At 37.8% G+C, this 17162-nt stretch overlaps 2 protein-coding genes and 2 pseudogenes across 5 annotated transcripts; all 4 read left to right on the forward strand.

The window, feature by feature from the left end:
• Positions 1-409: 409 nt before the first annotated feature.
• Positions 410-2236, forward strand: LOC147931109 (mitogen-activated protein kinase 5-like). Its single transcript, XM_087478925.1, has 3 exons — positions 410-1572; positions 1660-1804; positions 1899-2236. Exons 1-3 carry the CDS (start codon positions 1540-1542, stop codon positions 2069-2071), a joined length of 351 nt encoding a protein of 116 aa, XP_087335051.1. The 5' UTR covers positions 410-1539; the 3' UTR covers positions 2072-2236.
• LOC104733840 (large ribosomal subunit protein cL38 pseudogene) lies at positions 433-864 on the forward strand (annotated as a pseudogene).
• A 2155-nt stretch (positions 2237-4391) lies between the features above and the next one.
• On the forward strand, positions 4392-6013 carry LOC147931110 (uncharacterized; annotated as a pseudogene).
• Positions 6014-12140: 6127 nt separating this feature from the next.
• LOC104732612 (sucrose synthase 5) lies at positions 12141-17150 on the forward strand. 4 transcript variants are annotated; one of them, XM_087478614.1, is made up of 13 exons: positions 12141-12497; positions 12837-12991; positions 13086-13269; positions 13746-13864; positions 13955-14267; positions 14683-14856; positions 14971-15087; positions 15177-15343; positions 15428-15652; positions 15858-16424; positions 16522-16660; positions 16747-16832; positions 16924-17150. In XM_087478614.1, exons 1-13 carry the CDS (start codon positions 12279-12281, stop codon positions 16964-16966), a joined length of 2508 nt encoding a protein of 835 aa, XP_087334740.1. In that variant the 5' UTR covers positions 12141-12278; the 3' UTR covers positions 16967-17150. The 4 variants fall into 4 exon arrangements, with proteins under 4 accessions (XP_087334740.1, XP_010450480.2, XP_010450478.2 ...); XM_010452178.2 differs by having other exon boundaries at positions 12176-12497; positions 16921-17150; XM_010452176.2 differs by having other exon boundaries at positions 12205-12497; positions 15849-16424; positions 16921-17150.
• The last annotated feature ends 12 nt before the right edge of the window (positions 17151-17162 follow it).

Below are 17162 nucleotides of genomic sequence, written 5' to 3' on the forward strand. Positions count from 1 at the left end.
TCCATTGTATTTGTAACGATTAGTTAGGTAATTTATATAAGAACGTTGGTGTCTTTGGCCAAAAAACCAAAACTAAAAACCCTACACTCTTCAAAAATAAAACTAGGGTTTCCTTTGGCCCAACAAGAAAATAATTAAGTATGGGCCTGAACCAACAACGTTACTTTTCCTTCGTCAACGTGACAAATATGAGAAAGTATGAATTGAATAGATCTAAAGGAAAGCATAAGAGCATGTGCAACGGTGACGACGTGGACCGTCCTTCGGTTTTTTCTGATTTTAATTTAATTCAAAAAAGCCCAATATCGAAAAAATGCTTCTTATTTGGGGATGTTTTTCGTCCGTCGACTTCGACACGTGCTCTATTGTGATTGGGTGTAAAATTTCTTCGACTTCTTTCTATTCTCTCGACGGCGACGACAAACCGATACACATCCTCGACGATTTCAGGAAGCCAATCCGATCTTATGCTTGCAAATTCTTCCGTATTCACTTCTTCTCTCACTTGCAACAAAGATAAGGAAACAATGTGCGATCTTTGGCACCGAAATCGTCACTGTCGCTGCTGCTTCTCCGGTTCTACGCCAATTCGAAGTTCCGAAATTGGGAAATGGAGGAGGATGAGGATTAGGGATGGTGATTGAGTGTTCGTCGAGGCCGCAGAAGAAATTGACTGCGCATCACAGGAAGTCGAGGCCGAAGAAGACTCAGCCTTGGGACGTTAAGAGAAAGCCTACTGTTTATGCTCCTCTTCCTCCTCTCCCGGCGGAGTGGACTCCTTTCGCTCTTGCTTCTGTTTAAGGTGGTGCCGCTGCCGCTGCTGCTGCTTCTCCTGCCGGAGAATTGGTTTCTGGCGCTGCCTAGTTGGTTTGAGTTTATCTGCTGGTTCGGTTGTATTCTAGTTTGAGAGCTTTTGCTGTTGTTTGTTTCTGTTAATGTGTTTTCAGTTTTCTGATGTCTGTTTCGTCTTATGGGATTTGTGTTTGGCTGTTGAGTCAAAATTTTAGAAACTAAGACCAAAAGAAATTGTAGAAACTAAGGTAGAATCTGGATTGAGTTTGATCTTGAGGGTCAAAATAGTTTCAAGGACAACCAATGCCAAGTAGAGAAATAGCACAGTGTGAAAGTTATCTTTTTTACTGATTGCAGAAATGTGGCTCTCGTCATTCATGGTCATCATCTATGTTTTTGCGTAAGATCTTTGGGTTTTTGTTTTGTTTTTCTGGTTAGTTCTGTATTTAGCAATTATTGTTGAATGATAAGCCTAAGTGGTAGCTATTCCAGCTCTCATATAAAAACATAGGAGTATTTGTTCACTCAAATGCTCTATTTGATGGCACAGCAATGTGAATGGTTTTGAATACAGAAGAATTTGGTGGGGATTTAGTATTTGGTTTTCAAGTGTTTGATATTGACTGTATTTGCAGGTATGGTCCATTCTGGATTTAGTATTTCGTTGCAGCGTCTATCGTGACATTTGTCACATACATAGCACACAAATGGAAGAAACAAGAATGGAACTACGATATCATTCTGGATATGCACCACTTTTATAGATGTGTTTTACCTCAGGTTGGTGAATATAAGCTTAGGATCAAACATCTTTGTTAAGAGCTTGCTAGTTCTAGATTTACAGTATTCATTTTTGTGTATGTGCAGATTGTAGTTTGGAGGTTCTTGCAAAGTTCAAATGGGTCGGATGTATTGGCTACAAAGCAGGCCTTGCTTTTCATTGTTTTGGTTCAGTATATACCACGATTCTTACGCGTCTTACCTTTGACATCAGAATTGAAAAGGACTGCAGGTGTCTTTGCGGAAACTGTTACATACCGAAATTGGCATAAGAGTGATGATTTCTTATTACTAATTAATGCTTGATCACGCTCTTTATCTTGTAGTTGAGGAAACATTGTGTCATCCTTACTTGTCAGCTCTTCACGACCTTAACGATGAGCCTGTTTGTTCCAAGCAGTTCAGTTTCGATTTTGAGGACCCGGCTTCCACTGAAGAAGAGATTAAGGAGCTAGTATGGCTCGAATCAGTGAAGTTCAACCCTCATCCGACCATCTAAAACATTATTTAAAATATTCTAGTCAGAGGTTGAACAAAATTGCTTAGTTATGTCCATTCTTATTTGTACAGTTGCCTCATATAGCATTTAAGCTCTGATGTTTAGCATTCTTATTGGTTCATAAGCTATCTTGAAACACAAGAAAATGTGTTTTAAGATTTAAAATATTATTATTTTATTTAGGGGACCAACTGTGAGGGACACCAATGTTCTTACCAAACTTAAGAAACTCTGAAAATAATCTTATTATAGTTGAGGGACCAAAATCTGAGGGACACCAATGCCCATGGTCTAAGTTTTGTTTTGTATCATCATTTTTTTTTGGTTATGTCGAAGTGAAGAATACAAACAAACGATTTATCGTTTATATAAAGGTAGAAAGATCAAAATTTATCGTAAGTGACAGTAGGGCTCTTCCTATCGCATCATACACGTTAAGTTTTCAATGCAGGTGTTAACTACAATGTGTATTTTGATGACTTTTGTAACGTTCGTTCTTGGAGATCAATGTCTGTAAGGTTTGATCCAAAAGATGAAGTCATGCTCTCATGCATGCTCTAGTTGTAAAACTTGATTGAGTTCTTTAAAGCTTAAATGTTAACAATCAGTTGGAAATCAATAAAACGTTCGATGGGTTTTGTAACGTTGTATTAAAAAATATAAGCAAATGGTTGTATTAAAAACATGTTGAGAGTTAGAGTTTCAGAAAACAAAATATATATACATATATAACCAGTTTGGTTATTTTTATAGCTCTAGACATAAGTATTCTCATATAGAAGGATCCTTTAATTCTGTTAAAGATCTTACATATATACGACGACATGATAGCTTCAAATACAAAGATCATTATTCTCTTGGCCACTGCATAAATAGCTGAAAATAATAAACAAAATATATAGTGGTTTGTCTTTACGAAAGGAAACGAATTTGTATGGGCCACTTTTAGATCCCTTACTTCATCTTAATCTCTGCTTTTGGAACTTCCTTTGCTCTTCCTCGGCCTCTACTAAATATAGAATAAAACTTTGTTCTTTGTTTAAAGACCTCTTGTATGTTATAATACATGTAATATTATTTTGAATTTCTTGGTATTACTAGGTTTGACTTCCCTGTGACAAATAAAAGAATAGACATGGTTCGACTTATCGCACAGCTATACACACTTGACTCATTTGATTGAGGAATCGTTTCGTTAACGAGTGGTTTTGCTTTGGTATCAAAGACTTCCCCATGGATGAGACCGCTTCTCCAAAAGTGATTTCGTGCCCGTTAACTATGTGTATCACATTCGCTCGATTAACTATATGACCACCTTACTTTATACATAAACTATTAGTTTTTGGATCAATAAATTTAACATTTTATCCAAAAAGAAAAGAGAGGAGAGATAATAGACTACCTATTTACGTATACTTTCAGGTGATCATTAATGTTAATGTTATTGTAAATCTTTGGCAACTTATATCTTACTTCTTATAGTATTTGACAAATGAATTCTTACTTCTTACACTACTATTAAATCAATTAGATCATATATATAAGGTTAACACTAAACCGTATATTGCGTAAAAAAAAACACTAAACCGTATATCAATATTTAGTATTTGTTGATACTTTTCGTACTCTAGTACTTATATTCTATCTTTGTTTACCAAAAATACATTGTTTAATTGAAAATTCTGATTTGTGTGAATTCTTTTGGTACTTACAAGGGATCGATCTTAGTGAAATTGCCACAAATGTAAGTGAATAAAATTTTGCAACACTTCAGTTAGTATGGTTTCACTGTTTCAGTAGAAGAATAATTAAAAAAATTAAATTTAAATGATATATAACTTTTTTTTTACAGTGTTTATTTCTTTTTGATAAGTTCGTGTTTAAATTCATTATTTTCATGCTTCACGTTTTTTCAAAGGACTTTTACTACATACTATAACGTTTACAAAAATAATTAAATAAATTAAAAAGCGAAATGCTGATCTACTTCTACTATAACTAGTTTTTAGCATTGTGATTATTTATTCAGTTAAAATGTTAATGTTATTTAAGTATCTATATACTTATTTAAGCAACCTTTTAAACAAATAACCCTACTCCATGTAAAATATTACACAAAATGCCATTGCATTTTAATACAAAATATAATAACAGAATCTTAATATTAATTTGTTGTAACCTGAAAATGATTATCGAAAAAAATAGTAATTCTTAATTTATTAGATTACAAGAAATCATTAATAAAAAAAAGAAAATATTTCTTTCCAAATTATTCAGTCATTAGAAAAGAACCAAAATGGCGACTGCGAGTGCGAAAGGCGATTTTAGGGTTTTGAGTGGAGGTGACCAAGATGCGACGATGGAGGATGTTGGAGGGAGATCCAAGCCACCTGGTGATCAACCGGATGCGCCGGGTTTATGGGTTGCAAAGGTGACTGGAGGAACGATTGGGGGGCGCCTAGCTCCGGAGACGGTGGTTGATGATGAGTTTGTGGATGAGAGAATGATGTTGGAGTTCCCGGATGGTGAGGATGGGGAACCAGTGGTGACCATCGGGAAGGAGATTTTGGAGGCTATGAATGGTTTATGGAAAAACTGCATGATTGTCAAGGTGTTAGGGCGAACTGTGCCAATTGCAGTGTTAGGTTGGAGGTTGCGGGAATTATGGAAACCGAGTGGGGCGATGCATGTTATGGATCTTCCACGACAGTTTATTATGATCAGATTTGGGAGTGAGGAGGAGTATATGGCGGCTCTGACTGGTGGTCCATGGAGACTCTTTGGGAGCTATCTCTTGGTACAAGCCTGGTCGCCGGATTTCGATCCGTTAAGGGATGACATCACCACGACACCAGTTTGGGTGAGATTGGCGAATCTCCCTTTGAACTATTATCATAGTAGGGTGTTGATGGGATTGCCAAAGGTGTGGGTAACCCAATTAGAGTGGATGTCCATACTATGAACTTTGAGAGAGCACGGTTTGCTTGTGTATGTGTGGAAGTCAACCTTAGCAGACCGCTTAAGGGAACGATTATGATCAATGGGGAGAGATTTTTTGTTGCGTATGAAGGATTGAGTAACATCTGTTCGGGTTGTGGTTTGTATGGACACGTAGTTAGCTCATGTCCGAAACGGGTGCAAGCTCGGGAGGTTGCTGGTGTAGTGGCTACAGAGGTGCCTGCAGATGCCTCAAGGGATCTAAGTCAAGAGAATGATGGTTTTGTTCCGGTAAGGCACCGTGGTAGGCGGTCAGAGTCACATCGGAGGAATGACACGGCTAGGGTAACGGGTAGTCGCATGACTACGGATGGTAAGTCTGGCGTAGCAGTTAAGGAAAATGTTCTTGCGAATATTACGCTTGCAAACACTTTTGGAAGGTTGGGAGTTGATTTGGCAACACCGGAGAAGAATAAGACTGGAGTGGATTCGGGGTAGGATAAGGAAAATGTTGATGTTTTGAATCAGATTCAGAATGCAAATATTGATGTTTCGAATCAAGTGGAAAAGGCAAGTAGTTCCTTGGGAGGGAAGACACCGGTGTTTGGGGCTATTTGGAAGGAGAAAGCGGGTGGGCCTACTAATGGGCATGTGGGCAGAAAGGGCGTGTCTGTTAAAGGGCCGGAGAAGAATCTTGCGAAGTTCAAACCTGTGCGTTCGAATAAGCCCACTAAGGGTTTGGTCTTTGGACAGACGAAGAGTGAGGTCGAATTATCAGTGAATGGGAAGCGTCTTCGGACGGAGACGGTGAGTCCGGGACGAGAAGGTGGAGCTTTTGCTAACACGAATCCGCCTGGTAATGCGATCGAGTCGGTTTCCTGTGCAGGCTCTGGTATGGGATCGGTGGCGACTGCAGAGTCCGCTTCGATGGAGATTTTGACTGGTACAGATTTGGGGGTGCGTCAGGAACCGTCGCCGGAGGGGACGGAGATCCAGGTGCAATGATGGTCTGCCCTGGCTTTTCTTGTCGTGTTTTATTCTGTAATGATTAACGCCTTATTGTGGAATTGCCGGGGGGCAAATAAACCCAATTTCCGATGATCAATCAGGTATTTGTTGAAGAAGTTTTCTACTGATGTTTTAGCAGTGTTTGAGACCCACGCTGGTGGAGATAGAGCAGGTCGTATATGTCTAGGGTTAGGGTTTGGAAATATGTTCCGAGTGGATGCGGTTGGTCAAAGTGGTGGTCTCTGGTTATTGTGGAGATCAGGTCTTGGTAGTGTCACTGTGGTAGACTCATCGGATCAGTTTATACACGCACTTATCGAGGATGGAGCGGAGGTGTTGAATCTAATTGTTGTGTATGCTGCTCCTACGGTTAGTCGAAGAAGTGGGCTCTGGGGTAATTTAGCTGAGGTGATTAGAAGGATTACTGGACCAGTGGTCATTGGTGGAGATTTCAGCATGATTGTGCGGCTTGATGAGAGGACTGGGGGGAATGGCTTGTTATCTCCGGATTCCTTAGCATTCGGGGAATGGATTAATGAGTTGTCCCTTATAGATATGGGGTTTCGGGGGAATCAATATACTTGGAAGAGGGGTCGAGTGGTGAGCTCCTTTGTTACCAAAAGACTGGATCGTGTACTTTGTTGTGCACACTCGCGTCTTAAATGGCAGGAAGCGGTGGTCACCCACCTTCCGTTCCTTGCTTCTGAACATGCTCCGCTGTATGTACAGCTTACACCAAAATCAAGGGGCGATGCTAGCAGGAGACCTTTTTGTTTTGAAGCAGCATGGTTACAGCACCCGGGGTTTAAAGACCTTTTAATGTCTTCATGGGATAGGAGCATAAACACTTGTGAGGCGCTGCAGAGGTTAAGAATAAAATTGAAGAAGTGGAACAGAGAGGTTTTTTGTGACATCAACTCTCGAAAGCTTCAACTTGAGAATGATATTAAGATCATTCAGGCTCGAATTGATCAAACTCAGACGACGGAGTTGTTGGCAGAGGAAGACGCGTTGTTGAAGGAGTTTGATGTGGTTCTGGAGCAGGAGGAGATGCTTTGGTTTCAAAAATCAAGAGCAAAGTGGTGGGCTCAGGGAGATAGAAATACTAAGTTCTTTCACATGTCTCCAATTATCAGAAGGAGAAGAAATAAAGTAGATATGTTGAGAGATGAGAGCGGAAGTTGGATCTCAGAGGGGAAGGACCTTGAGAAAATGGTTGTGGAGTATTTCAGTCGTCTATATTCACTAGATGATGTGGATATGGAGTCTGTTGCGTTGTCCTGTGAGGGTTTCTTGCGATTGTCACATGGAGAAGCTAGTAGGTTTTCTAGACCTTTTACTGCTTCGGAGGTGGAAGGGGCTATTCGCAGTATGGGGGGCTTTAAAGCACCAGGGCCAGACGGATTTCAGCCGGTTTTCTATCATCAGTGTTGGGAGGTGGTGGGGGAGTCGGTGTTGCGGTTTGTTATGGATTTTTTTAACACCGGTTGTCTTCCTCCTAATACAAATGATGCGTTGGTGACATTGATCCCGAAGGTTGCTAGACCTGAGCGCATTACTCAGTTTAGACCGATAAGTTTATGTAATGTTCTCTTCAAAACAATTACCAAGACGTTGGTGGGAAGATTAAAAGAGGTTATATCTACTATAGTCGGGCCTGCACAATCTAGCTTCATACCAGGACGATTAAGTACTGACAATATAGTGGTGGTCCAGGAGGCTGTACACTCTATGAAACGCAAGAAAGGAAGAAAAGGCTGGATGCTGTTGAAGTTGGATTTGGAGAAAGCATATGATCGTATTCGCTGGGATTTTTTAGCAGAAACATTAAGGGCAGTTGGTTTATCTGAGGTATGGGTTGGTTGGATAATGCAATGTGTCTCAGGACCATCAATGACGCTATTGTGGAATGGAGAAAAAACAGATTCTTTTAAGCCTCTGAGGGACCTCCGACAGGGTGATCCTTTATCACCATATTTGTTTGTTTTGTGTATGGAGAGGCTTTGTCATATGATTGAGGGGGAGGTGGATCGCAAAGCTTGGAAGCCAATTACCTTATCAGTTGGTGGACCTAAATTATCTCACATCTGCTTTGCAGATGATTTAATTCTGTTCGCTGAAGCTTCGGTTGCCCAAATACGCATAGTGCGTAAGGTGTTGGAGAGATTCTGTTTGGCGTTGGGACAGAAAGTGAGCCTTGAGAAGTCAAAAATTTTCTTCTCTGCGAATGTGTCTCGTGATATGGGTAATCTGATCAGTGCTGAGAGTGGTATCAGATCAACGAGAGAACTTGCGAATTATCTGGGAATGCCGTTGTTGCAAAAACGAATCAATAAGGAGACTTTTGGTAGTGTTGTTGAGAAAGTTTCGTCTCGTTTAGCAGGATGGAAGGGCAGGTGCTTGAGTTTTGCGGGCAGGTTGACTCTTACGAAGTCCGTGTTGTCTTCGATACCAATTCATACGATGAGTACGATCAAGCTTCCTGCGAGCACTCTTAGTCGTTTAGACAATATTTCTCGTGACTTTTTGTGGGGCTCTACGCTGGAGAAGAGGAAGATACACCTTGTCTCTTGGGAAAAAGTTTGCAGACCTAAGGGTGCGGGTGGTTTGGGGATAAGAGTGTTGGGGGAAATGAATAAGGCTATGCTTGCAAAAATAGGTTGGAGGTTACTTCATGATCAGACCAGTCTATGGGCAAGGGTGGTCAGAGCTAAATATAAGGTTGGTAGTGTTCATGACACTGGTTGGTTGCAGAGTAAGAGTCACTGGTCTTCGACGTAGCGTAGTATTGGTGTTGGACTGTGGGAGGTGATCTTTCAGGGTCTTAGCTGGGTTGTTGGGGATGGCAGGACTGTGAAGTTTTGGACTGATCGTTGGTTGCTGAATAAACCATTGGTGGACCTTGTTACACAACCATTGCCTGTTGGGTATGAGAGGGCTACAGTTCGTGATTATTGGCAGGATGGTATGGGGTGGTTATGGGATCATATTGCACCTTAACTGGTGATTGATCAGCGGTTGGAGTTAGCTTCGGTGGTTTTGGATATAGTGACTGGAGCTCGAGATCGGTTGTCTTGGAGTGAGGCAATGGATGGGAACTTTTCAGTTAGCTCGGCCTATGCTATGTTGACAAGGGATACTCAGTCCGCACAGAACATGGGATCGTTTTATGATAAAGTGTGGAAAGTGGCTGCACTAGAGAGGGTGAGACTTTTCATCTGGCAAGTGGCGAGACAGATCATTATGACGAATACAGAGAGGTTTCGCCGTCATCTATGTGATAATGATATTTGTCAAGTATGTAAAGGTGATATAGAAACGATTATACATGTTCTTCGAGATTGCCCTGCTATGGCGGGGGTGTGGCAGCGGCTAGTGCCTCGAAGGAGGCTCCAGATTTTCTTCTCTCAGACTTTGTTGGAATGGTTGTACACAAATCTTAGTTTGGAAGGTGGTTCAAGTCGAGATTCCTGGTCTGTTTTATTTGCATTGACGGTCTGGTGGGCGTGGAAATGGAGGTGTGGGAACGTGTTTGGAGATAACTCTCTTTGGCGGGATAGAGTTAAGTTTCTTAGAGACTTGTCTAAGGCGGTAGTAGCTGCGAATGCAGGGAAACAAGGAGTAGTAGCAGAAAGGAGAGAGTGTTTAGTAAAGTGGTTGCTACCTCGGGTTGGGTGGTACAAGGTGAATACAGATGGTGCATCAAGGGGCAACCCGGGGCTCGCCACTGCGGGTGGTGTAATACAGGATGGATCGGGAAACTGGTGTGGGGGATTTGCGCTTAATATTGGTCGTTGTTCTGCACCTTTGGCAGAGTTATGGGGTGTGTATTATGGTCTACTCTTAGCATGGGAGCGGCGGGTTGATCGAGTGGAGTTGGAGGTAGACTCCGAGTTGGTGGTTCGTTTTCTCACAACGGGGATTGGTGATTCTCACCCGTTGTCCTTCCTGGTGTGTCTGTGCCATGGCTTCATCTCACGGGACTGGATAGTTCGAGTTACTCACGTGTATAGGGAAGCTAACCGCCTAGCGGATGGGTTAGCTACTTATGCTTTTACTTTGCCTTTAGGTTATCATGTTTTACATACGGTTCCTTCTGTTGTTGAACCGTTGTTGACTGCAGACTTATCAGGACCTGCGTGTCCTCGTCTTGTTAGAGTATAATTTTTGATGTTTTAATAATAAAAGCTGGGAGGTTTTCCTCCCGGTCATTCACCAAAAAAAAAAAAAAATCATTAATAAAATAATTTCAAAATTAATTAATAAAATAATAATAAAATTATTTCAAAATTATGTGATAAAATAATTAAGCAGATTCTATTTATTGTTTCAGAAATCTTAGGAAACAATAACAAACTATTTAGAAAATTATAAAACTTAAATTTATTTATAAAACTAAGATTAAATATTTACATATCTAAATCATTTAATAATAACAAATATATATTAAAATTAGGATACAACATTGTTTATATTTTTAAAATATATCTATATACTTATTTAAGCTATGTTGTTAAAAATTTAACCAGTTCTGATGTGACATATTACGAAAATGCTATTATATTTTAATTATTCTAATAACTAACAAAAGAAAAGTTTAGATTTTTTTACAAAATAATAAAACTCTATTTATTGTTTCATAAATCTTAGGAAATAATAACAAACTATTTAATTGGCTAAAACTTAATTGTTTATACACAATATTCACTATATAAACAATACTAAGTATATAATATTGATAATATACATAACCTAATTGTAATTTTCACCTATAAAATTAATATACAACATGTTATACCAATAACTTCAATTTGTAAATTTGGTATATTAAGATCTCTAAACACGATCAATCAATTGTAATACCAAATCACGGGTCAATACATGTTTTGTTGGATTTTTTTGGCTTTACCGAATGTGTAATTAACGAATTTGATATTGCACCAAACCAAAATAATAATACCAACTACGGATCAAAATCAGAGTATGACCTGAAGTAAATTAAATATATGATTTTATAAAATGTATAGAGTTAATAAATTTTCTACTATTATTTTGTAACAAACAAATCCAAATTTACATAAATATTTTCTCACGCTGGTAACATTATTCTACAAAATATAACGTGTATTTATGAGTCAGGTAATAAAACGGATAATGAGACGGGTAACGAGACGCTCAAAAATTAAATTAATATCCGATACTCGATCATTATTCATGGATAATATAATTATTATACCCTTCATTCGACCCTAAAGCTGCGGGTACCTTTTTTCGGGACGGATACAAACCGAAAAACGGGTCCAATACAGGTGTCGGTAGTAGTTTTCAAGCCTACCTATTAGTAATTTAATATGAATCAAAATTCACCATATAGTACTATATTATATAACATGTAAGTGAATGATACAACATAAACATAATATTAACAAATAACAAAATAAAAAAAAATTTCCCGCGCTACCAGTGCGAATTATTATCTAGTATTAAGTATTACACAACTCCAATCCATTGTTTATCGTAAGTATTATAATACTTTCAAATCTTTAGTTCTAGTAGACATGCATGCATAATTAATATATAACTGATGAATCACTTTTTCTCAAATGTGAAAATTCGACAAAGTTGTGAAATATTTCTTGAGACACCTGAGAAAAATCGATTTCTAGCATAAAGTTATTGAGAGACTTCAGACACCATAGTTTGGTTGTAGAAATAAGTTGAATCATGTTTTAAAACATAAAATTGATTATGCAGTTATGTTAGTGTATTAATCACATTGATTAATATGTGTCAATAAGCCATGACTTTAAACATCCCATCCAATACAAATGAGATAGGATGGGATGTTTCAATTTCTTTACCCTTACGAAATTACGATTATATTATAAAATGAAATTAATTCTAAATTGTCCCATGTGGCAAATAATGTATATGTAACATTGCCTTTGGTTTGAATCGTTCCCTTCTAATCATTGACACATATTATTCCCTTCTAATCGTTCCTTTTAGCAAGGTCATGGTTTGTACAAACAAAGAAAGCGAAAGCCAAATTAATTAGTTGGAGGACAAAACATGACCTTGCTAAAACGAAAGGTATATGACCCACACACAATAACATATCCACAAAGATATGTCGTATCTTCATACCTTAGTTCTCCTATATAAGTAGACAAAGCTGCCAAAACGAAACCAATCAAAACCAAACGCGAAAACCCGCGTTTAGTTTATCCTTCTTGTGTTTTCTCTCAAGGTACGTAACGCTATGGAAATAACATCTGGATCGTTAGGCAATGGGATACCAGAAACGATGGGTCAAAACCGCGGGAACATAAAACGTTGCCTCGAGAAGTACATTGAGAAAGGCAGAAGGGTGATGAAACTGAACCAGTTGATGGATGAGATGGAGATTGTTATCAATGATGTAACGCAACGAAGGCGAGTCATGGAAGGCGATCTTGGCAAGATCTTGTGCTTCACTCAGGTCTTACCATTTGTTTCATATCAATATCAATATCTTATGATGGATGATAAATATACCTCAAGATACAAGATTAAAAATGATTAAAACGACAAATCTAACTAATTAATTAAAAACCATAAAATACTTTGTACAGTAGACTATTGTAAACCAGAATTCAAACCCTTTTTTTTAATCTTCATTTTGGAAGGAAAACTATGTTATATTTTGTTATCAATTCACTTTTGTCTTCCTCATATAGAGATAAGATATATGCATGAGATTTCTATATGTTCACTTGGTTTAGAAAAAAAATCTGGTGAGCTAAATTAATTAGGCTTATAAGTGTGAATGAAACTGCAGGAGGCAGTGGTAATTCCTCCAAATGTGGCATTTGCGGTAAGAGGAAACCCGGGAAATTGGCAATACGTGAAGGTTAACTCTTCCAATCTCTCAGTAGAAGCTTTATCAAGCATGCAATATCTCAAACTCAAAGAGCTTCTCTTTGACGAGAACTGGTCTCTCTTCTTTTTTCTTTACCAAAATATATATACTTTCGCTTTCTTGATCTCATTAATTATATATGATCTAATTAGAAAAGTTTGTAAACAGGGCAAACGATGAAAACGCATTGGAGGTTGATTTTGGTGCGTTGGATTTCACTCTTCCTCAGCTTTCATTGTCATCTTCAATAGGAAACGGGTTGAGTTTTGTGTCCTCGAAGCTTGGAGGCCGTTTAAACGATAACCTGCAGTCTCTTGTGGACTACTTATTGTCACTTGAGCATCAAGGAGAGGTTCATTTTTACCACATCAAATCCAATACTTCTATAATTTCTTTTACCACATCATTATCGTTTTTACGTTTGCTTTTTTGTACATGAAAAAATATATAGACAGAAACCACATATATTTCTTAGAAAATAAGGATAAATACTTAAAATACCACCCAAAAAAGTGGTTCAAAAACACTAAATTTTTTTTAAAAAAATATATATATAGTACATACACGGCCCCTTTTAAATTAGCAAATTTCGTAAATCTAATGTGTGTTTTTGGAATTTTAGGATTGAGTGGTAATTTGATAAAGAGAAAACATAGATTTTAACAAAATTCCTGAACATTTCGTCTTTAAAATATTTTTTTTATGTGTTTGCATATTAGAAGAAACTTTATTCATTTGGAAAATGGTAAATGCAATGCAAACGTCAATAAAAATAAATAATTGAAGCCTTATCCCAAGCTTATGTCAATGTTGTTATATAATTTTCAGAAACTTATGATGAATGAGACTCTAAACACAGCTAGAAAGCTTGAGATGAGTTTGATATTGGCAGATGTTTTCCTATCGGAACTGCCTAAGGACACACCTTTCCAAGCCTTTGAACTCAGGTTAACCTTTAACACCTCTTCTCATAATTTTTAACATTGCTAACCGATAGGTTGGTTAACGTATCGGTTTAAGAGTTAAATCGAAAACAGGTTTAAGGAATGGGGTTTTGAGAAAGGATGGGGAGATAGCGCAGGGAGAGTTAAGGAGACAATGAGAATCTTGTCGGAGATTCTTCAAGCCCCTGATCCTCGCAACATTGATCGATTCTTCGCTAGGATTCCTAGAATCTTTAACGTTGTCATCTTCTCGGTTCACGGCTACTTTGGTCAAACCGATGTTCTTGGTTTGCCTGATACTGGTGGGCAGGTTGTTTACATTCTTGACCAAGTGAAGGCCCTTGAAGATGAATTGCTTCACAGAATCAACTCTCAAGGCCTTAATTTCAAACCTCAGATTCTCGTTGTAAGTTCTCTTTGATTTACTTCTCTTTGCGATTAAATTGAGTCTTGATCATGAAACCCAAGTATTCACATTAGTTTTGGTATATAAATTAAAGAGATGAATGGTACCTATATATGTTGTGAAAACTTGTCTCTTAATTCTAAGTAACACAACCTTTAAGGTGGTTAAGAAAGTTTACGAGTCGGTATTGAATGACTTACGAACTCCCACTACATTCTTACGAATCTTTCATTAACCATCAAGTTTTTTTTGGGCTAAAACCATGCATGCATCAAGCTTTCATTAATTTTGAATCTTATTCAAGTTTGTAGCTTTTGTATTTTCAAACTAGAACTTATTTTGTAGTAGTATTTCACAAGACTATACAGTTGTTTCCTTGGTTAATGCGATATTGATGTTAAGAATTTGATTTTAGGTGACAAGATTAATCCCAGACTCAAAGAACACTAAATGCAACCAAGAATTGGAGCCCATTTTTGGTACCAAACATTCGAATATTCTTCGAATTCCATTTGTAACAGAGAATGGGATTTTGCGTCGTTGGGTTTCCCGCTTTGATATATACCCTTACCTAGAAAGATTCACTAAGGTAACAATCATACATAACAATGGCAGAATTTATTTTTTCACCAAATTTCTCTTCTTTCTTTTCTCTCTACAAAATTCATTTTTGTTAACTGCGAATATATGACTATATGAGTAGGATGCAACAACAAAAATATTGGATATTTTGGAGGGAAAACCTGACCTAATTATCGGAAATTATACGGATGGAAACTTGGTGGCATCACTCATGGCCAACAAACTTGGAATTACTCAGGTTACTAACCTTATAATTTGGTAAATTTAGGCCAATATTATTCATTTATTTATTAAAAAAAATACTGAAAGTGGAAATAAAAAATCTAGGCAACTATTGCACATGCCTTGGAGAAGACCAAATATGAAGACTCGGACCTCAAATGGAAAGAGTTTGATCCTAAATATCATTTCTCATCTCAATTTACGGCAGACTTAATCTCTATGAACTCTGCTGATTTCATCATAGCAAGCACTTATCAAGAGATTGCTGGAAGGTAAAATAATACTTTCATTAAGACAATATTTTAATAAAAATCGAGACAGTTTCACATTATCCGGTTTTGGTTCGATTTTGTTAGCAAAGAGAGGGCGGGACAATACGAAAGCCACATGAGCTTCACACTCCCGGGGCTATACAGAGTTGTCTCCGGCATCAATGTCTTTGATCCGAGGTTTAACATCGCAGCTCCTGGCGCGGATGACTCTATTTACTTCCCTTTTACCGCGCAAGACCGGAGATTCACCAAGTTTTATCCTTCCATTGAAGAACTCTTATTTAGCCAAAATGAGAATGATGAACGCATGTACGTCTAACGTCTCTATTCCCTTTTTTACTTTTCATATAGTCATTACATATCCATAATACTACTATACGGTTTCAAGAAGTGGTTAACTGTTTATTTATGCCTTTGCGTTTACATATAATATTTAAAATAATTATGTCATATAGTGGTGGTACCTATGTTTGTTTCAAAATATACTAACCGATATTTTGGTTAGGAACAAAAGTGGTTATTTGATGGACAAGAAGAAACCGATCATCTTCTCAATGGCAAGGCTTGATGTTGTAAAAAACTTAACCGGATTAACTGAGTGGTATGCCAAGAACAAGAGGCTGCGAGGCTTGGTCAACCTTGTGATTGTTGGAGGATTCTTTGACCCTACCAAGTCTAAAGACAGGGAAGAGATCTCAGAGATCACAAAGATGCATTTTCTGATCGAGAAATACCAACTCAAGGGTCAGTTTAGATGGATCGCAGCTCAAACTGATAGAACCAGAAACGGTGAGCTTTACCGATATATCGCAGATACAAGAGGTGCTTTTGTGCAGCCTGCGCATTATGAAGCCTTTGGTCTTACTGTCATTGAAGCCATGAGCTGTGGCTTGGTCACATTTGCAACAAACCAAGGTGGTCCTGCTGAGATTATTGTGGATGGTGTCTCTGGTTTCCACATTGACCCGAGCAATGGAGAAGAATCAAGCGATAAGATTGTGGATTTTTTTGAGAAATGCAATATGGATCCTAACTACTGGAACATAGTTTCGACTGAAGGGCTTCAGCGCATAAACGAATGGTATATATAAATAGAACTGTCTATTTTGGGTTACGCTTTAAGCCTCTAAGCATCACAAGATAGTTATATTTATAATTCTATGATTACATATGTGCAGCTACACATGGAAAATATATGCAAACAGAGTGATAAACATGGGGAGTACATATAGCTACTGGAGACATTTGAACAAAGATCAGAAACTAGCAAAGCAAAGATATATCCATTCTTTCTACAATCTTCAATATCGGAATTTGGTAAAAAAATTTAGTCATTTTTTGTTCCATATATATGTGATTTGAAACATAAATGTTTTCTTCTACCATATTTTTGTTTGGAACAGGTGAAAACTATACCCATATTGAGTGATATTCCTCAGCCTCCTCCTCCTCCTCCAAAGCCTTTGGTGAAACCATCATCAGCTAAAGGGTAAGTTACAACAATTATACAGAAACACCACAGATTACATATATGTTAATGTTATAACTGTTTGTTTATTTTTTTTTTTTTTTGACAGCAGGAGAACACAGTCACGATTAAGTTTCAGGTTGTTTGGTGCTTAAGCTATCTTCAAAAAGTGCAACTAATATCAGAACTAATGAAGTGTCCAAACCCTGTTAATGTTTCAGTTCTTATATTTATTTATTTGTATCGTACAATAGTTTCATTAGATATGTAACCGCTCAAGTTGTGTGATTACACATTCAAATAAAAGGAAACAAATACAAAAATATTTGTTTTTTACCATCGATTCTTCGT

Source organism: Camelina sativa, chromosome 12, assembly GCF_030686135.1.
Source record: "Camelina sativa cultivar CO46 ecotype springtype chromosome 12, ASM3068613v1".
NCBI classification, from domain to species: domain Eukaryota; kingdom Viridiplantae; phylum Streptophyta; class Magnoliopsida; order Brassicales; family Brassicaceae; genus Camelina; species Camelina sativa.